This window comes from Oculina patagonica, chromosome 9, assembly GCF_052425735.1.
Source record: "Oculina patagonica isolate OP01 chromosome 9, crgOcupat, whole genome shotgun sequence".
Lineage (NCBI taxonomy): Eukaryota > Metazoa > Cnidaria > Anthozoa > Scleractinia > Oculinidae > Oculina > Oculina patagonica.
Window position 1 is genome coordinate 17,751,940 of NC_135766.1, and position 16,366 is coordinate 17,768,305.

The 16,366-nt window shown below is 37.5% G+C and overlaps 2 protein-coding genes across 3 annotated transcripts in view; one reads left to right on the forward strand and one right to left on the reverse strand.

The window, feature by feature from the left end:
- Positions 1 to 64: 64 nt before the first annotated feature.
- On the reverse strand, positions 65 to 5,991 carry LOC144666402 (uncharacterized). Of its 2 annotated transcripts, none has more exons than XM_078527834.1 (5): positions 5,225 to 5,991; positions 3,225 to 3,475; positions 1,881 to 1,995; positions 1,126 to 1,239; positions 65 to 860 (listed from the first exon to the last, which is right to left on the reverse strand). In XM_078527834.1, the coding sequence occupies exons 1-5, from the start codon at positions 5,280 to 5,282 to the stop codon at positions 490 to 492; spliced, it is 909 nt and encodes a 302-aa protein (XP_078383960.1). In that variant the 5' UTR covers positions 5,283 to 5,991; the 3' UTR covers positions 65 to 489. The 2 variants fall into 2 exon arrangements, with proteins under 2 accessions (XP_078383960.1, XP_078383959.1); XM_078527833.1 differs by having other exon boundaries at positions 3,225 to 3,478; positions 5,225 to 5,989.
- A 4,003-nt stretch (positions 5,992 to 9,994) lies between these two features.
- LOC144666320 (uncharacterized) overlaps positions 9,995 to 16,366 on the forward strand; it is a 34,858-nt gene continuing 28,486 nt past the window's right edge. Inside the window, exons 1-3 of the mRNA XM_078527719.1 lie at positions 9,995 to 10,112; positions 14,722 to 14,867; positions 15,477 to 15,728. Coding sequence (XP_078383845.1) covers positions 10,010 to 10,112; positions 14,722 to 14,867; positions 15,477 to 15,728 — 501 coding nt within the window. The 5' untranslated portion in view covers positions 9,995 to 10,009. The remainder of the gene's footprint in view (positions 10,113 to 14,721; positions 14,868 to 15,476; positions 15,729 to 16,366) is intronic.

The following is a 16,366-nucleotide window of genomic DNA, read 5'->3' on the forward strand; positions in this document are numbered from 1 at the left end:
TAGCTTTTCAACTTCCCTTTTTGACCAACCCACGGTACAGCAAAAGAGTTTCTAAAAAGACTAATGAAGGTTTATCATTCAACTTTTATTTGGATCCTAAGCAGCGTTTATTCACAAATACAAGCAAAAATAGATCTGCTTTTAAACCAAGACTTGTGTGTACTTAAAAAAAGACTTATTTGTCGAATCTACAAATGCCTATAACATATAAGGAGTTCCTTCTCAAAAGCTGCCTTCTTTGTTCAGTGAATAAATGTGTTTAACGGCATTTTATTTCCATCAAACGCAGAACTTTGTCGACAGTCGGCGGCAATTATCGAATGATCAAAAGATACTAATGTCATTTTTGCATTTCCTTGGCTATTTTTAGAAATGTTTTAGATAAGTTTTCAACAATTTTATGCTGAGTTTCTGGCAGTGTACATGTTAGACATCGTCGTTTAGTTAACTTGAGATCTCGGCACTTATCATTCATCTTGCCCAAGATATCTAATCACTTCCACAGTACCGTGCGTTACAAACGCTTAGCTTCTTCAGCCTGTATATGTAGAAGGAACCACAATTTCGCACATTTATTTCAACAGTTTTATAACAGCAGTTGTTATAACCGTTAAAACAAACTTTTCTTGCAGCAACGCCTTCTTCAACTGTGGGATGACTTCCTTCCATCCATCCTGTCAAGTCTGTGTCACATCTGTGAGTGGGTACACAGCTTGAAGCCATACGAGACCCAGCCCCTCCGTAAAATCTGTACCAGTCTTCTGTTAGATCTTTGTCACATTTCGCGCCATTGTAGTTGTCATGATCTTGGTGTCGATCGGAGCCGTTGAGAAATTTGTATTGGAAACATTCAGGGATAACTAAAAAAATAAAAAAATAAGTCTAATACTCAGAACAGAAAGGCACAAAAGAAGTTTACCTAGCTTATGACCTCGCTCGAGTCGCCCATAGCTCTGTAGTTAGAGCGCCCAACCAGTATCTGGAAGGTCATGGGCTCGACTCCCGCTGGGGTGCCAGTAAATCTGACAGTGGAGGCGTTTAGATTATTGAAACTATTTAGTGAAAAGTACAACAGTGTCTTTCAAACAGACAAATTCATCAAATGATCTGGAGCAAATCACCAACCTGTTTGACATCGAACTCCAAAAAACCCTGAAGGACAATCACACTTGAATCTGTTGGCAAGGTCAATACATGCTGCGCCATTCTGACACGGGTTACTGGCACACTCGTTCACATCTACAACAGTAACAGATGAATATTAACAATGGCATATTGCAATTCCTGAGTTTTGATTGGTAAACAGGTAATGGTATTTGAGCTTATATACCATTGACCACAAATATGGAAGCCGATATGCGTCAACGAAAACAGCTGGGGAGCTCAAATATTGCAATTCTTTGGGTGTTTCGAATAGAACAATTATTCAACTCGCGCTTGTTGGTATGAGATCGTATAGCTAACTCGGCGCTACCGCGCCTCGCTGGCTATCTACCATCTCATATCCAACGCGTGCTCGTTGAATAATTGCTAAGTATTGCAGGCTGAAACAACGTTACCTGGCGAAAGAGGCAGACAACCTAAAGCAAAGTGCTTGAAGATAGTAGTCGAGTCAGTAAGGTCCCAAGGGACATGAGAATCATGCTTTATCCAGGAGGGCGCTTAGTTTTCACTCAGGCTCAACCCCATTATTATTCAACTGGATAGTGATTATCCCGTGGATAGCGTAATCCACTCTTTGCAGAACTGGGCCCTGTTTATTAAACTTTTAGAAAGTCCTTTGAAAAGGCAACGACTGTCAATCATTTGTCTAAAGACGTGTACTACCAACTGAAGAGAATGTTACATTTCTTTAATAAACAAATTCCATAATAGGTTACCTATGTCACACTGTAAACCTTTGAAGCCCTTGGTGCAAAGGCAGCGGTATCCGTGGGGTGGAAAACCAGATTGACAGGTACCACCGTTCCTACATGGCATGGAGCCACAGAAATTCTAGAAAAAAATATTCATGACAAGAAGTAAGATGATCATGATAGAATGAAGTTAAGGGAAAACGTTTCGTAGTGCTAGTTCTATCTGCAGGCAATGTCAAGGAAACAAAGTTTGGTAATACAACGGAGGTTTTTTTTTTATTTTTCGTGCACCGCTAATGACCCATGCATGACTATTTTGTTCTTTGTAATATTTTACTACTGCTCACCACAAGCAAGCTTCTCTTAGAATAAAAAAAAGTAATTTAAAAATTAAGAAATCCTTTATTAAGAAAACCTTTAATTTAAAATGATCTTTTTAGCTTAAGCGCCTTATTTTTGTATAAAATTTAAATGGCCAACCGCTCGTAGTGTAGTGTCACATACTACAGAATCGCGCCCAGTATAATACGTCGTAAAAAACGTGCAGCTAAAATTATCCTTAAGTTATTTGAATGATTTAATAACCCCCTATGACGGCATTAAAAGTCAATATGCCAAACATTATTTTTTTTAATGCCCCCGAAGAAAGAAGAGGCACGTTTCAGAAATTTTATCAAAAAGAAAAAGTGATTAGGTATAGGATAAAGAACAGAATTAGAAGAGTCTTACAAACAAACGATTACAAGCAGCTAATGCAAGTTATAAAACGGTAGACAAGTGTGAAGACGGAGAGGGGAAAATTAAAAAGCATGTCGTTTTCCGTGCCCTGCAACACATCTGTGTTCGTGTTACCTATGTCTTCATGGCAGCCACTGTTTTAATTTACCTAAAGCTAAATATTCACCCTCACCTGCAAAAAAAACTGCGCAGAATAACTATTTTTCCCACAGTAATTCTGAACAATATTGAAAAGTTTTTCTTGCTGCGAATGTTAAAGATGAATTCCAGTCCATACTGCGCAATCTCCGCTTGCAATGTTTATGTGAGTCTCACACGAAGGAAAGTTTACTTGCAAAGTTAAAAATTCTGTGACAAACTTACCTTATTTTTTAATATTAGCACCAGATATCCTTGCAAAACAATAATAAGGAGTAGAGGTACCTCGAAGCTATTTCAAACAAACGTTTTCAGCTCAACGGAAATTATTAAACGAAACGAACCGTAATAGCGGACTAAAACTCTTCATGTATGCTATTATCGGATTGTAACGTTTTAACGAATTCAAATAAAAACGAAAACAAATCCCGAGTCTACACAGTATGGACTGGAAATCAGCTATAAGTAGTAAAACTAAATAGCTCACTTTACCTCCGTTCCACGATACATGAAATTCGTTTTCGGTTTCAGATCCTGGGGATGTTCATTATGTGTTGAGTTGTTCAGTTCACAGACTGCTTCACCTAAAGTACGTATCCCAAAGTTGTAGGAGACACACGAGTTCTCCGAATAGCATTGAACTCGGCAGTAATGCTCCGAATTTAACACAATCATTCTGATGAGGTGTTTTTGCAGAGTTTTTCCGTCGATAGGACTTGAAAACTGCAACATCCGGCAGTTGTCTTCTGTGAACAATATATAAAAAGGCAATTTATGAAATTTGTGTTGGCCGCGAAAAATTACTTCATACTCCGAATATTGTCTGCTATTCACCACCTAGACTTGCTCCAAGTCGCTTGTTAGATTCGCAGGAGACCGCTGGATATGAAAACAGAGGGCGCGCGCGGGCATGAGAAACAAAAAAGCGGAGGATCGTGGGGAACAAGCGACTTGTCTCACCAGCAGCGCGCAAATTCTGAAATATGGCGTCACCGGTGGATTTTGTATTGCGCGCGAACTTACTGAGCGCGCTGTGCCCGCCAACTTAGTGCGCGCTGCTCGCGAGACAAGCTTGCGTTTAACTTTTTACCTCTTCAGCAGAATTGTTTCCTTCTCACATCGGCAGTTTAAACCAGTTTTGGAACAACCTTTACAATTGTCTTCTTTTGTGCCTGTCCCTTTTAAATCTTACAGAAATGACAGGGCCATCAAGGGCCTTGAGTATGATTTCCCACAAAAAAGGAAAGAAAATCGCAATTTTAACACACGCCACAGCGCGCGTCAGCTGCATACGGCGCACGAAACTGAAGTAAACAGGATAAAAGAAGCCAACTCAATGCACACGAAATGATGCAATTTTTCTCGCGGCAAAAAACGTCAGCTAGAATCGATTTCCTGCAAGTGACACAAGTCGCTCGTTCCGAGCTTTTCCTAACTGTTTGTTTTCCTTCGCGCGCGTGTTCACAGAAATGAATCTCACGCGATCTCTCGCGCGCGATTTCAAAGGCGATTTAACTCAAGTGGTCTTTCGCGGTTGATTTCAAAGCGATTTTATTTAAGTAACAATAGATGCAAAGAAAAAACGAGCGACTTGGGGCAAGTCTATTCACCACCGAGCAAAGCGCGCAAGAAGATTGTGATCTTTGACAGAAATAAACTAGCTAGTTAAAAATGATAAACTAAAACAACTATTCCCCTCAATGTTGGTGGCCGGAGGTGAATTATTTACCTCGCCGCGATAATAGTTAATAACTGAGGACTTTGTTATATGGAAGTTGCTTTAAAATAAAAGTTCCTCTTTATCGGATATTTTTTTTTTCTTGCAATATTTGAATCCATGAACTTTTTTACAGATACAAGGAATACGTCAATGAGGGAATTAATTAAATGATATATTTGTTACGTGACAGACGTTCCATCTTTGTGGATAATGGTAATTTTAGGACTTAAGCACTTCATTAGAAAAGGTAGACCGGACTTTCTGATAAGAAAGCAACTTACCCAATTTAAGGAGATGAGTGACTTTTTTTGGTAAAACAATCTGAAATTTGGAAACTGAAACTCCTTTTATTGAATATTTTTTGCGTTTAAATAGCTATCTCTGTATTGTTACATACCAACTTCCCCTTCTATAGAAACGGTCCTCAAGCACGTAAGAAGTGACATATTTTCTTGCCAATATTTACAGAACAGAAAGCATGCACTTCAGTGGCTGGAACATGTTTCAACACATTATTCAATCCAAATTGTAATTTAGAAAAATAAAAATGAGACTCCCGGCAATTAAGTGTGTGTCTGCGCTATAAAAATTTCTGCAACCACAAAAACAGGCTTACCCGCCTTGATGTTAATTGAGAACTGAAAACTAAAATTTCATTGTAGAAATGATTTCAAATAAAAGGACTTAAAAGGATTTTCTTTGGAAGGTAAGACAATTCTTCTGTCAAAAATTGAGCTAATATTTCACAGGTATCTGTCCATCTAAAACTCACCTTTGCAACAGACTAAACATGTTGCAAGTAGGACGAAAAGGACAGCTAATTGTTCCATACCGGCATTTCGTGGTCCAAGTATTAAAAACAGTTTAATTGCTAGGGCACCGCTTGTCTCACTGCCAACGAAGGTTTTCTTTCCAATAAAAAGTGCGTGAGTGGAATATTTAAAACAAGCATTCTGACGCTAACACCTGCTCTGTCAGACTTATGACTCAACATCCACGTCTCTTATTTATTTTCATTATAGGTATCTACCTTGCGTGTAAAATGAAAAATTTACTTTTCAACACAGTGTTTCGGTAGCTTTGAAGCGGTTAATTTAGTTATATTAAGCATAAAAATTGTATGCTGGTAAAAAAAATATTAAAAAATGCATTTTATGAAGATGTAGATTTAATTCACGGGTTTTGTTTGACAATAAATTTTATGTCAACCGGGCTATGAAAATTAAACATATCTGTATGTCAATTTACTTAACATTTAATTAATCCGCCACAATAAGCAGATGCACGTTTCAGCGTCAACATGTTTACCATTTGTGTCACGAAAGAAGATTGGGTGCATGTGCAGTCGATAGTCTTAAATGAAAACACGTGCTAGAAACTGTCACTGCACACAACATTTTTTGATCTCCAAACTTTCTCGTTGAGTTTTTCCTGAAGAACTTTTAAACAAATTCAAATGATCAGGATTTTTAGCGGATTTTATGTATTGTCACGCTTTTTTATAAACGTTCACCAGACCAGTACTTATGTAAAACGATCCAATTGATTCAGTTTTTATACACCTTCTTCTGCAAACCGGCCATAATCAACAATGTTTCAACTTTCATTGAAAATTCTTTCTTTGAAAAGATTGTTCATTAATAGCTAAATTTGTTGCCTTAAGCTGTATGTGACCTATTGATTAACAACTACAACCTTTGAACCTTTTTAACATAGGCGGCATTAGATAGTCGTATGCCACAAAAAAACTACCCGATAAACTAAAACACTCAGATTTAGAAACGTGTAGTACTGTAAAACTTCTAGTTATTAAGCGGATACCCTAGGTAGGGGTATCGAACGGTATTTGCGAGCATTTGCGAGCGTGCTAGTAGAGCTTTATTCTTTCCGAGCACGTGCATTGACAAAAAGACCACTTGAAGGGGAAGATCTCTATATGGTTGGCAGTGCATATCATCCCTACAGAGCCTACTCAGAGGGCGCTCTTGTGTTCGCCAATAATGCTCTGTTGGAAGGCTGGGCATACCAATACCCAGTTCTCCACACGAGGCTCGCGCTAAGAAGCCCATGAACCACACCCCGGGAACGAAGCTGAAAGTGATTCGATAGAGATTATATGAGAATAGCGGGAGAAAGAGGGGATGACTTATTTTGGGAGAAGAAAAAGTTACTGTGTTATTTGCTATTTTTTTGGTGTTAACTTGTAAGCAATGTTTGGAAAGTGACCAATTATTATAAGGGAAAATAAATAATATGAAAAATAACTCATCGTTTACAGTGTAACTGTTATACTACCTACCTCGATCCTATGGCGTTAATATTGTAAATTGGGAGAAGCTCCTTTCAATTGGCTAAACCGTTTTCTGACATTATTAAAGAGACACCGGTCACCAGCTTCACTTCAAAAACTTAAGAGCCTAAAGACATATGAAAACTACGAATAGTGGTCCAATTTTGTTACAAATCACCATTCAAGTGTACTGATGCGAAAGCAAGTGATATAATTGTAATGCCATCAAGAACTTAAGATCTTAACTTGAAAAAGTCAGGCTGAGTTTTTCAAGTTTTGTCCTTGTGGACTGGAAAAACACCCCAAAAAATAATGGCTCCCAGTCTTGTAGACTTGACTTCTACAACACGCCTTTCCAGAAATCAAAGCACGCATGATCAGTCCCTTAAAACCAGCCTTAACTCTCCAAACAACAAATAAACCCAAACTTGGGAATTTTCTAAATATTCCTCCGATTACTGTTTACTTTGTTATTGGGCTCCGCTAAAAAAATGAAAAATACATTATCATTATCGCAACAATAGAACTTGTTTTGCATCTCATATCATGATCAATATCTTTTATTCATACTGGCATCACAGCAAATTGCTTAACACATACATGTACCTGAAAATTTTCGGAAGAAAATTCGCTCCAAATAAACGCCACAATCCGACCCAAACAGTTTTAACTCATCTGCCTCGCAACGAAACGCAAATGTTTTCGAGTAGATATTCGTGTAATTAAGATTTAGCCATGCCGAAAAGCGAAGCGCCCTAGTGATTTGTTTCGCGTTTTATTTAATTAACTGTAAATTTACTTATGATGCCAATTTCAAATCTTATGAGTATTTTAATCGCGTTACTTGTTTCACTTTGTAAAAAGAACAGCCCGGACATACCTACTACGGAGAATCACGTGACCCTCTTTCTTCAGCTCGATGGTTAATTTCACCACATTTACTCCGCTAAAAAATAACACTGAAAACGTCCATGTAATAAAGTATATCGATATTTAGTATAATTTCAGAGGTGATTATAAGAATTGAAGCATTCTGATTGGTCGAGAAGCTCGGCTTATGAGGCTATATTCACCCCGCGCTAGGTGATTATAGCTTTGAAGGCTTGGTTACTTAGCCACGCCACCTTTGACACCCAGGCAAGTAAACATGGCCGCTTTTGCTGAATGAAAATTTCTTTGATTTGAAAGAAACCAGTCCAAGTCCTGGATATTTTAAACACTGGGAATTTTTCAAATTAACTACCCAGGCTTTTGGACCGAAAATATTTTCAAGAGATAGTTCTCAAGGCATTAGAAATGATCGTAAAACACGGCGGTTTTGGCGATCGATGAGAAACTCAGTCAGATCGATTTAGCAAACATTATTTAGTTCTCTTCTCACCGGAGCTATTCATTTTCGAGAGGAATCACACATTCGCTTAGAAGTCTTCAACAATCATACAAAGGTAACGGACATCTATCTTTCTCATAGTGTTTGTTTTGTTCCGTTTTATTGCTTTAACTAAATAAATTCTGATTGTAATCGATGAATTAAACTGGTGTACACCGTAAGCAAACGAACACCTGTGTTTGCTGTTTTCTTGTTTGCTATCGTTATTTTTTAAAGTTCTTGATGATCACCTCTAAAAATTATACTAAAACAATTATTCGCCTTAGGCTCAGTGATTATTGTTGAATAATCCCCTCGATTTCGTCTCGGGGATAATTCAACAATAATCACTTCGCCTAAGGCGAATAATTGTTAAATGTTTCAACAAAAAGCAAATTGAAAAAGAACTCGACGTGACGATAAATTCCGTTGCAACGTAACGATAAGTGGTCACGATACCCTATTGTTGACCTTTTGAGAATAACTTAAAAACTGCTCAGTAAAAATTCTTCTTCTTGATATAGTTTTGTCGAAACAAGAAAAGACTCTGCAAACTCAAAAAAATCAAAGGGATATTTCAGTTGATAAATGTAGGGTGGCTCTAACCCTACCTACCGATTTTTTTTTTTTTAATATAATAGTCATTGTCTCTTACGTCGATTAGTCACGTTACATCGTGTGCGCTTACTTCCATTAATGTGCTAGATATTTCTGTGACTACTATGAAGCTATTTATACAATCAAATAGTTTGTAGTGCAGAGGCTACAAAAGGTTACCCTATCTTTCTACAGGCATTTCTGGCACCACATTATGTAGAATTATCATGTCAGTTTACATGATCGCTTTGAATTTTTGAAAATTGGACGTCATCGAACAAAGGCTCGAGACTCAATGAACTTGAATCGATGCGTTGTGAATATTTTTTAGTCTCTTTGTTCAAATTTGAGTTCATCTGCTTCCACTTATAAATTTCAATGAGCGTAAAGCTCGGTTTTGCGCAAAGCGCACGAGAAAAAAGAAATACAAGTAGAATTATCAGCTCCTTCCTCGTGTCAAGAGATATCAAAAGCATTTTAATCCTAAGTACAAGCAGTTGATTTCCGGCCAGTAAATAACATCAAATAGACTGCTTTATTGTTTTATTTGAATTCGTGTTCTGTATCATCGGTGCTGGTGATTTCGATCAACACTTTTTTTTTTGTGATACCAAATTCGCGCAGTGATGGAATTATTGCTCGTTTTTTTAATTGCTTGCGAATCCAACATTTGCAAACGTTGCGTGGTTTCGTTTTCCATTGTTTAGTATCTTGGATGAGCAAGAGCTTGCATGTAGTCGTGTCTTTCACTTGTTTTGATAAACCCTATGTTCAATTACATTCTATATCCGGACTTAAGATTCCCAGAAAAGCTCCACTGGAATAACCCCAGGGGTCATATACCATCGACATATATTGACAATGCAAATTACCTTTTTGTTTCTAAATTAAGGCATATGGTTGAATTATGGTGTTTCAACGGGAAAAAGAGGATGCATAACAAAAAAGAAGGAAAGAAAGAGCAAAAATGTCCTTTGCCGCGTCATTTGGCGGTAGAACAGCGGTAACTTCCTGGTGTCTTTTAGTCACAGCGCGCTAATTTTAACATCCTCATCACCGGTGTTCACGACTACCATAATAGGGAAAATCGCACTCGGCATGAAATCAGGTTTGAGCTTGTGCTTTTCGATAATACTACATGCAAAGACAACTCATTTGGGTCTATTGTTTACGAGTTAAGTCCACTTTAAGCTATTGTTCTCCGGCAAACATGATACAGTTGCTGACGTACATACCAATTTGAACCAATCAGAGTTTGCTGCACCATTATAAGAACGTGATATTTTCGGAGAATATACCAGATGCAAGATAGTGACAAGATGCGCTGCAAGATGAATCCCAAACCTTCACTATCATCTTTGATGATTTTGTTCTTCCTTGGAAGTCTAGCTTCTTCAGTTAAAGGTAAGATCTTGCACTTGTTTTAGGGGCGTGGTAATTTTTACATGGATGCTACAAGTACATACATTTGAAGTCGTCTTGTTTTTACAATTTTTACTCTCTGTTAAACAACTGAACGCTGTTCCTGGCACTTCCATTTCAAAGTGAATGCGTGGGTTCATTTTAAAAATAATTCATGCAACTGACTTCCGAATTCTAACATTTTCTTACAAGTTTAAGATCTTAGAAATGTTAAAAATACACCAACAGCGTTACACCATTCCAATATATTTTTTTCAAATTTTAGTTCATTCAATTTCGTAGACCTTGTTGTGCACAGATTTGATATTTTTAACGAACGTCTCACGAGGTCCGCGTCGTTTCTGCAGCAAGTTTTATTTTCATTATCAATTTTGCCATTTCTATATCACGCAGTGAAAAAAAGAAGAATTATCTTACAATAACAAGCGAAAGCGTACGAAAAATCATTTCTACATGTCCGAAGGGCATCTCTCAGTTTACCCTATCAAAGTTGACATGTTTTTTGATTCAATGTTTTGAAAGGCGAAACAGTTCATTTATTTTCGTATATTGTGACGTATTCGTACATTCACGTTGGATTGCCCTCTGTTGCTTATCTTTCGTTGTTCCAATCGATTTGTTGGAATAAATGTCATGTTTCAAAATGTTAAAAATTGCATTAAAATTTGTGAAAAATTATACCGCTGCTGCCCTGAAGAAGTAAACTCAGTAGAGCTAATATTGAGTTTCAGTCCTTCAAGCATTCGTACCAAAAAGTAATAAAATAAAGCTTTTGATTAGTGTAGGTTGTTGTCGATTGTTAGACAATTTGGCTGATGTAATGTTTATTTTGAGGTAAACTGGTAAACCGGCTTAAAAATAGCTCAATTTCACCAATGTCACTCAATGTGTACTTGCAGAATTTCAGAGCGCGCACCAAATATTTCTCCAGAATAAACTCCTTAAAAAGTAACGCTGGAGTTTCAAGTGAGAAAGCTTGTTTACAAAAACTAAAATTAAAGGAAATTTCTCAGAATGATTGCTCCTGTTATATATCAGACTATTTAGTTTCTATTTTTAGACTCCAGTCGGAGAGCCCACTCGCAAATGTACCTCCGTGTCCTTTTTCACCATTACGGGTGAAAAGTTTTCGTAAGCCAGACGGGCTACCTGTGTTGCCAAAGGCTGTGTGGATTGTATTCATGTATTGGGACGTATATTCCTTTACCTTCACGTATAAATGCCTTCCGTTACTTCAACTGATTTCAATACAAATCGGCTTCTTGGAATGCGACAGGGAAAAGTCCATTTTAAGTCCTTTTAAGGTCATGATTCCAACTTTTCCGCGTTTGGGCGCAGAAAACCTACTAAAGGCTAACATTTTAAAACTAAACTTCAATGACAAATCACTTCTAGCGCCTGGGCCACAATGCAGGAAAAAGCTGACTACCTGCCAGAGCTCGTTTTCAATAGTTTAGTACACTGGCCGGACTGCATTGTATTTTTATCTGATAATCCTATCAGCTTGTGATTGAACTGTTAGTGTTTCAAAACATGTTTAAGCATACACATACTAGCAAGTTGATCGGCTTGGGCGTCAATAGGGAGCAGAGAAAAGCAAACATAACTTGCGTGCGGTCGCAAAAAATCACGTTTGTATTCGCTTGACCATAGATTTCATAGATTTCCGGTGGTACGATTTAATTCTTCTAAGTTTATGATGTTACTTTCTTGAGAAAATTCTTTTTTAATGTTTTGCCTCTCGGAAGGTAAATCCTAACCAAAAATTATTTACATTGTATGCCATCAAAAAAGCAATCCGAAGGGATTTCAACAAGTTACGAGTTTAAATTAGAAAGCTGGGTTTACAATATGTTTACAAGCTATAATTTAAAGTGAAAACGAGAGGTCATGTCATATCAGATTTAAAGAACCAAGCGTTAGAAGATCATGCATCTCGTTTAATTATGCATACAGAGATGAAAAGTTTTGTTCTAAGACGAGCTACCATTGCTAAATTTTAGTAATCCTCATCAAAAACGTTTGCTCTGTATGACATCGATAAGAAAACAATACGGAGGATTAATTTTAACAAGTAACGAGTTTAAAATTAGGAAACTATTGGTTTACAATGTAAAAAACATTTACAATCAAATAATTTATGAGAATTCAGACTCGAGCCGAAGATGATACAGGTTCTTTTTCGAAGAGCATTCCGTTTTACCTTCGCTTCGGTGCAAAATGAGCTAATGGTGCTTATATGCTTTTTTAAAGTGCACCTAACCTCCATTTTTTCCTTCAGTAAACTTCATATTTTTCTGAGTATTTCTGCGCAAATTTTTTTTGATTTGGTCAAATCCTCGATTTTCTGTGCCCTGTTGAAGTACGAAAAAACGCCGCCATTTTGGTTCGCGACGGAGTGTAAGGGGCATGGGTCTAGTGGAACCGTGACGTAAAATCAAGAAGACAAAAATCTGTAAATCGAATTAGTTCTCTTATTTTCTTCAGTAAAGTACATGTAATAGATAGATAAAATGTCAACAAAATGGGCTGTAGAAGGCTGTGACAGAACTTAGAGCCGTGTCATGCATGACCTTAAACTAATGTGTCTAAATACACCAATCGACTTCTTCGAAAGTGACAGGCTTAACTAAGTGCATTTTCCCGCGCGCTAAATGTAAGTCCTTATTAAAGGTCACAATTCCAACTTTCCTGCCTAAAAAGCATTGAAACTGTTCGCAGAACACCACTGCCGATCAAAAAAAACAAAACAAAAACAAAATCAACTAAGACGCATGCATTTTCCAAACGAAATTTTAGCGGCAGATCGCTACTTGCATCGTCCTAACGGTAGCACAAACATACAATCAAACGAAAATTGACTTAACTTTCGTGTCATGGCTGGTTCGCAATCAATGGGTTGTTTGGCTGGAATAACGTTTATTTTAAGAGATAATCCTCTCGGCTCGTGATAAACGTTATTTTGTTTAGAAACATGCTGAATGGTACTCAAACTTGACATACAAATCCTATTGGGCAACAAATGCACGCACACAATATAAAAATAGAAACATCCCATTACGTAAAGTCAGAAATATGTCATTTTTTTCTTTGTTTAATTTACAAGGAATGAAATTTTTACATATATTTTCGGCACGATTTTAATTATCTGAAGTTCTAATACCTGTTAATATTTTCCTGATAAACACTATCACCAAAAAATCAAACGCTTTCGGATCACAAGGCTTGGTTTTAGCTTGACCTGCAGATATTTATTTAGTTGAGTTTCACGCACGAGGCGATCATCAGACTGTGTCGTTAGAGGTGGGTGGAATACAATTTAAACTAAGTTCATGGAGGACGGTTGGTCAAGGTATTTAATAGGAATAATGTGAAAGTCAGCCTCAGCTGCACTAACAACATGGCAAGCATTATCAAGAGCCACAACTCAAGGATTCTCGCTAAAGACGACACTCGCCTCGAGTCCAATAAATTGTGCAACTGCAGAAATAAAGACCTTTGCCCTCTTGATGGTGGATGCCTTGTCAACAATGTCGTTTACAAAGCCACTGTCGCTACAACACCCGGCGAAACGAAGGTTTACATATGAGCGTAAGATCTCTTGACAAGACGAGGGGAGATTTTTCAAAAACACTTGGAGAACTAGGCCTTCAAATAACAGCCCAATCGAATTTGAAAATTGTCAACTACCTGGACGTGACATTGAATCTCTCCACCGGGAAGTTTTGCCCGTATAGAAAGCCAGACAACTATCCACTATATATCAATGAAAAGTCCAACCAACCTCCTTCCATAATCAAGCATCTACCAGCAGCTATAAGCACCAGAATCTCAGGCTTATCTTGCGACTCTGACGAATTCAACAAGGCCTCACAGGTCTATAATGATGCTCTCAGAATCAGTGGTCATCGTGAGAGTCTGCGATATGTGAAGGATGTAAACCGATCAGATTGCAGACGCAGAAACAGAACAAGAAACATCATTTGGTTAAACCTGCCATACAGTGAGAATGTCCAGACGAATATTGCGAGATTGTTCCTCCACTTAGTTGATAAACATTTTCCTAGGTCACACATATTGCACAAGGTATTTGATAGGAATAATGTGATTGATAGGAATAATGTGAAGGTCAGCTACAGCTGCACTAACAACACGGCAAGCACGTTGCCTAAGGTAACGGCGCAGTCTGATGATCGCCTTGTGCGTGAAACTCTGAGTAACTGTCCGTGCAATTTCTATTTTTATTTATAGTATTCCGCTCTGCATGTATTTGCACTGATCGAGCACTTCTACGATTATGTGAAACCTTTTAAATTTTCGTTGTTTATTTAACTTTGAACATATTTTACCCATTGTTTTTCAACCATTTTTGAGTCTATTTTTTTTAGGATTAGTCACGCAAGTGCACGAGCTCGCAAAGCGCATATAAAAGCAGTTACAGCCTCGTGCAGATCTCCAGCCTTGAGTGGTACACCAAACTTTATTAGCCTCCTCAATAACCCTCTACCCCTGTTTATTTAATACACCCCCCCCCCCTCCTCGAACCATCTTTCTCCCTCACTCGGTTTTGTGATTTTTTTCTGACCTTTAGGAAACTCCATACAAACCGGCAGGTTTAACATGTCTGACACTCTGTCAGACTGGAGCTGTAGCAGTGGTTGTTCGCCGCCTGAAGACTGCAGATTGAAAATGTGCACAAACGTTGCATTTCCTTACACATTCAGTGGGTCAGGAAAGGTAAGTGTCTAGGACACCCACGGTGACATGTTGAATAACTCTAGGGTATTTGAACTGTGTAAGGTTACCCCAGGGGTAAAGATACTGTCTCTTTGCATTGTCAAATCGCATCTTGGAAAGCGACCCCTTCTATCCCCCTCACCACTTATCCACCCCAATCCTTTTTTAAGGGAACCTAGATCCGCCCATTCATGGAAAAATAAAAAATTCCCTTCGTTTGCCCTGATTGTATAAGTATTCCTTTTATTAAATTTATTTTTTTCATCTCAAAATTTACTTTAACAAAAATCTGAGATAAAAAAGGAAAATATCGAATGTTTTACCACACCGGGAATCAGCAGATTTAAAAAGTTTAATTCAGTCAATAGCCTTTTATATATTTACTTGTAAAAAAAAAAATATTTTTTGGCTGATGCAAATCGCCTAGAAAATTTAACTTTATTAATTAATTTTTACTGTGGACTGAAAAAAAAAAACTAAAGGTTATTTTCCTTATTTCAAACAGACAGAAACTCTTAATCCATGGTTCAAATCATCTGTTACTCCATTATTGGTTTGATTTTAATGCAAAAGACACATTTTATTTATTTATGATATTACTTGTTAAAGGTTCAAGTTCATGTTACACTGAGCCATGGGGAGCAGTTTTCACGTGTTCACTCTCCTTCAGCTGTGTGGGTTCAGTCCGTAAGTACACGTGGATTTGAGATGTGTGCACGTGAGTCAGGCTTTGGATCAAATGGAACTGGAATCATCAACTGGCTAGCGTTCCAAGATCAACCACAAATGACACATGGCAGTGTTACTTTTAATGGAATATGGACAACACAAAGCAAATGCGAGAAAGTAACCTTTTCACAGGTAAGATCGTGCATTAAGTGTCCTTTTATTTGAAAAAATCGGGCAAAGTTTGCTAGTCAGATTACTACAAATTGTATGACTCGCCTGCAAAAATTAAACTCAGAAACGTTTTAAGATACCAATTTAAAGCAAACAAACACTTTCTTACAATTACATTTGAAATGCGTGTCAAAATGCCGGAAGCATAAGTTAAGCATAACCAGTTTGCTTTTAAACATTTTTGGTGAAACTCTGGGAATAAAAAGCTTCGAAACAGGAGTTATAAAAACTCCAGGCTAGGCTTGGTTTTGTTAGAGACGAATAATTTTTGCGAGTCTATTTGCAGTCGAGAAAAGTGAAAAGGTCTTTACGCTAAAATGTCTTACTTTAAAGTGTGTTTTCATTATTAACATTAAGTTTGACTGACCTCTATTACGGATTTAGCTTATGGTTCAGTATTGAATTAGCTGTTGACATATCTAGTCGGTGACAGTTTTTTTTTAAGTCCGCGGATAAAGTGTTAATGTCAGTTTGCTTTCATGAACCCAAATATAATAGATATCCCTTTATGATGAACCTCTGATAACAACACTTTTAACGGAGCTAAAAGCCGTTGTTTATTCAAATATATAGATTAAAGGAATACATTCACTTGATGG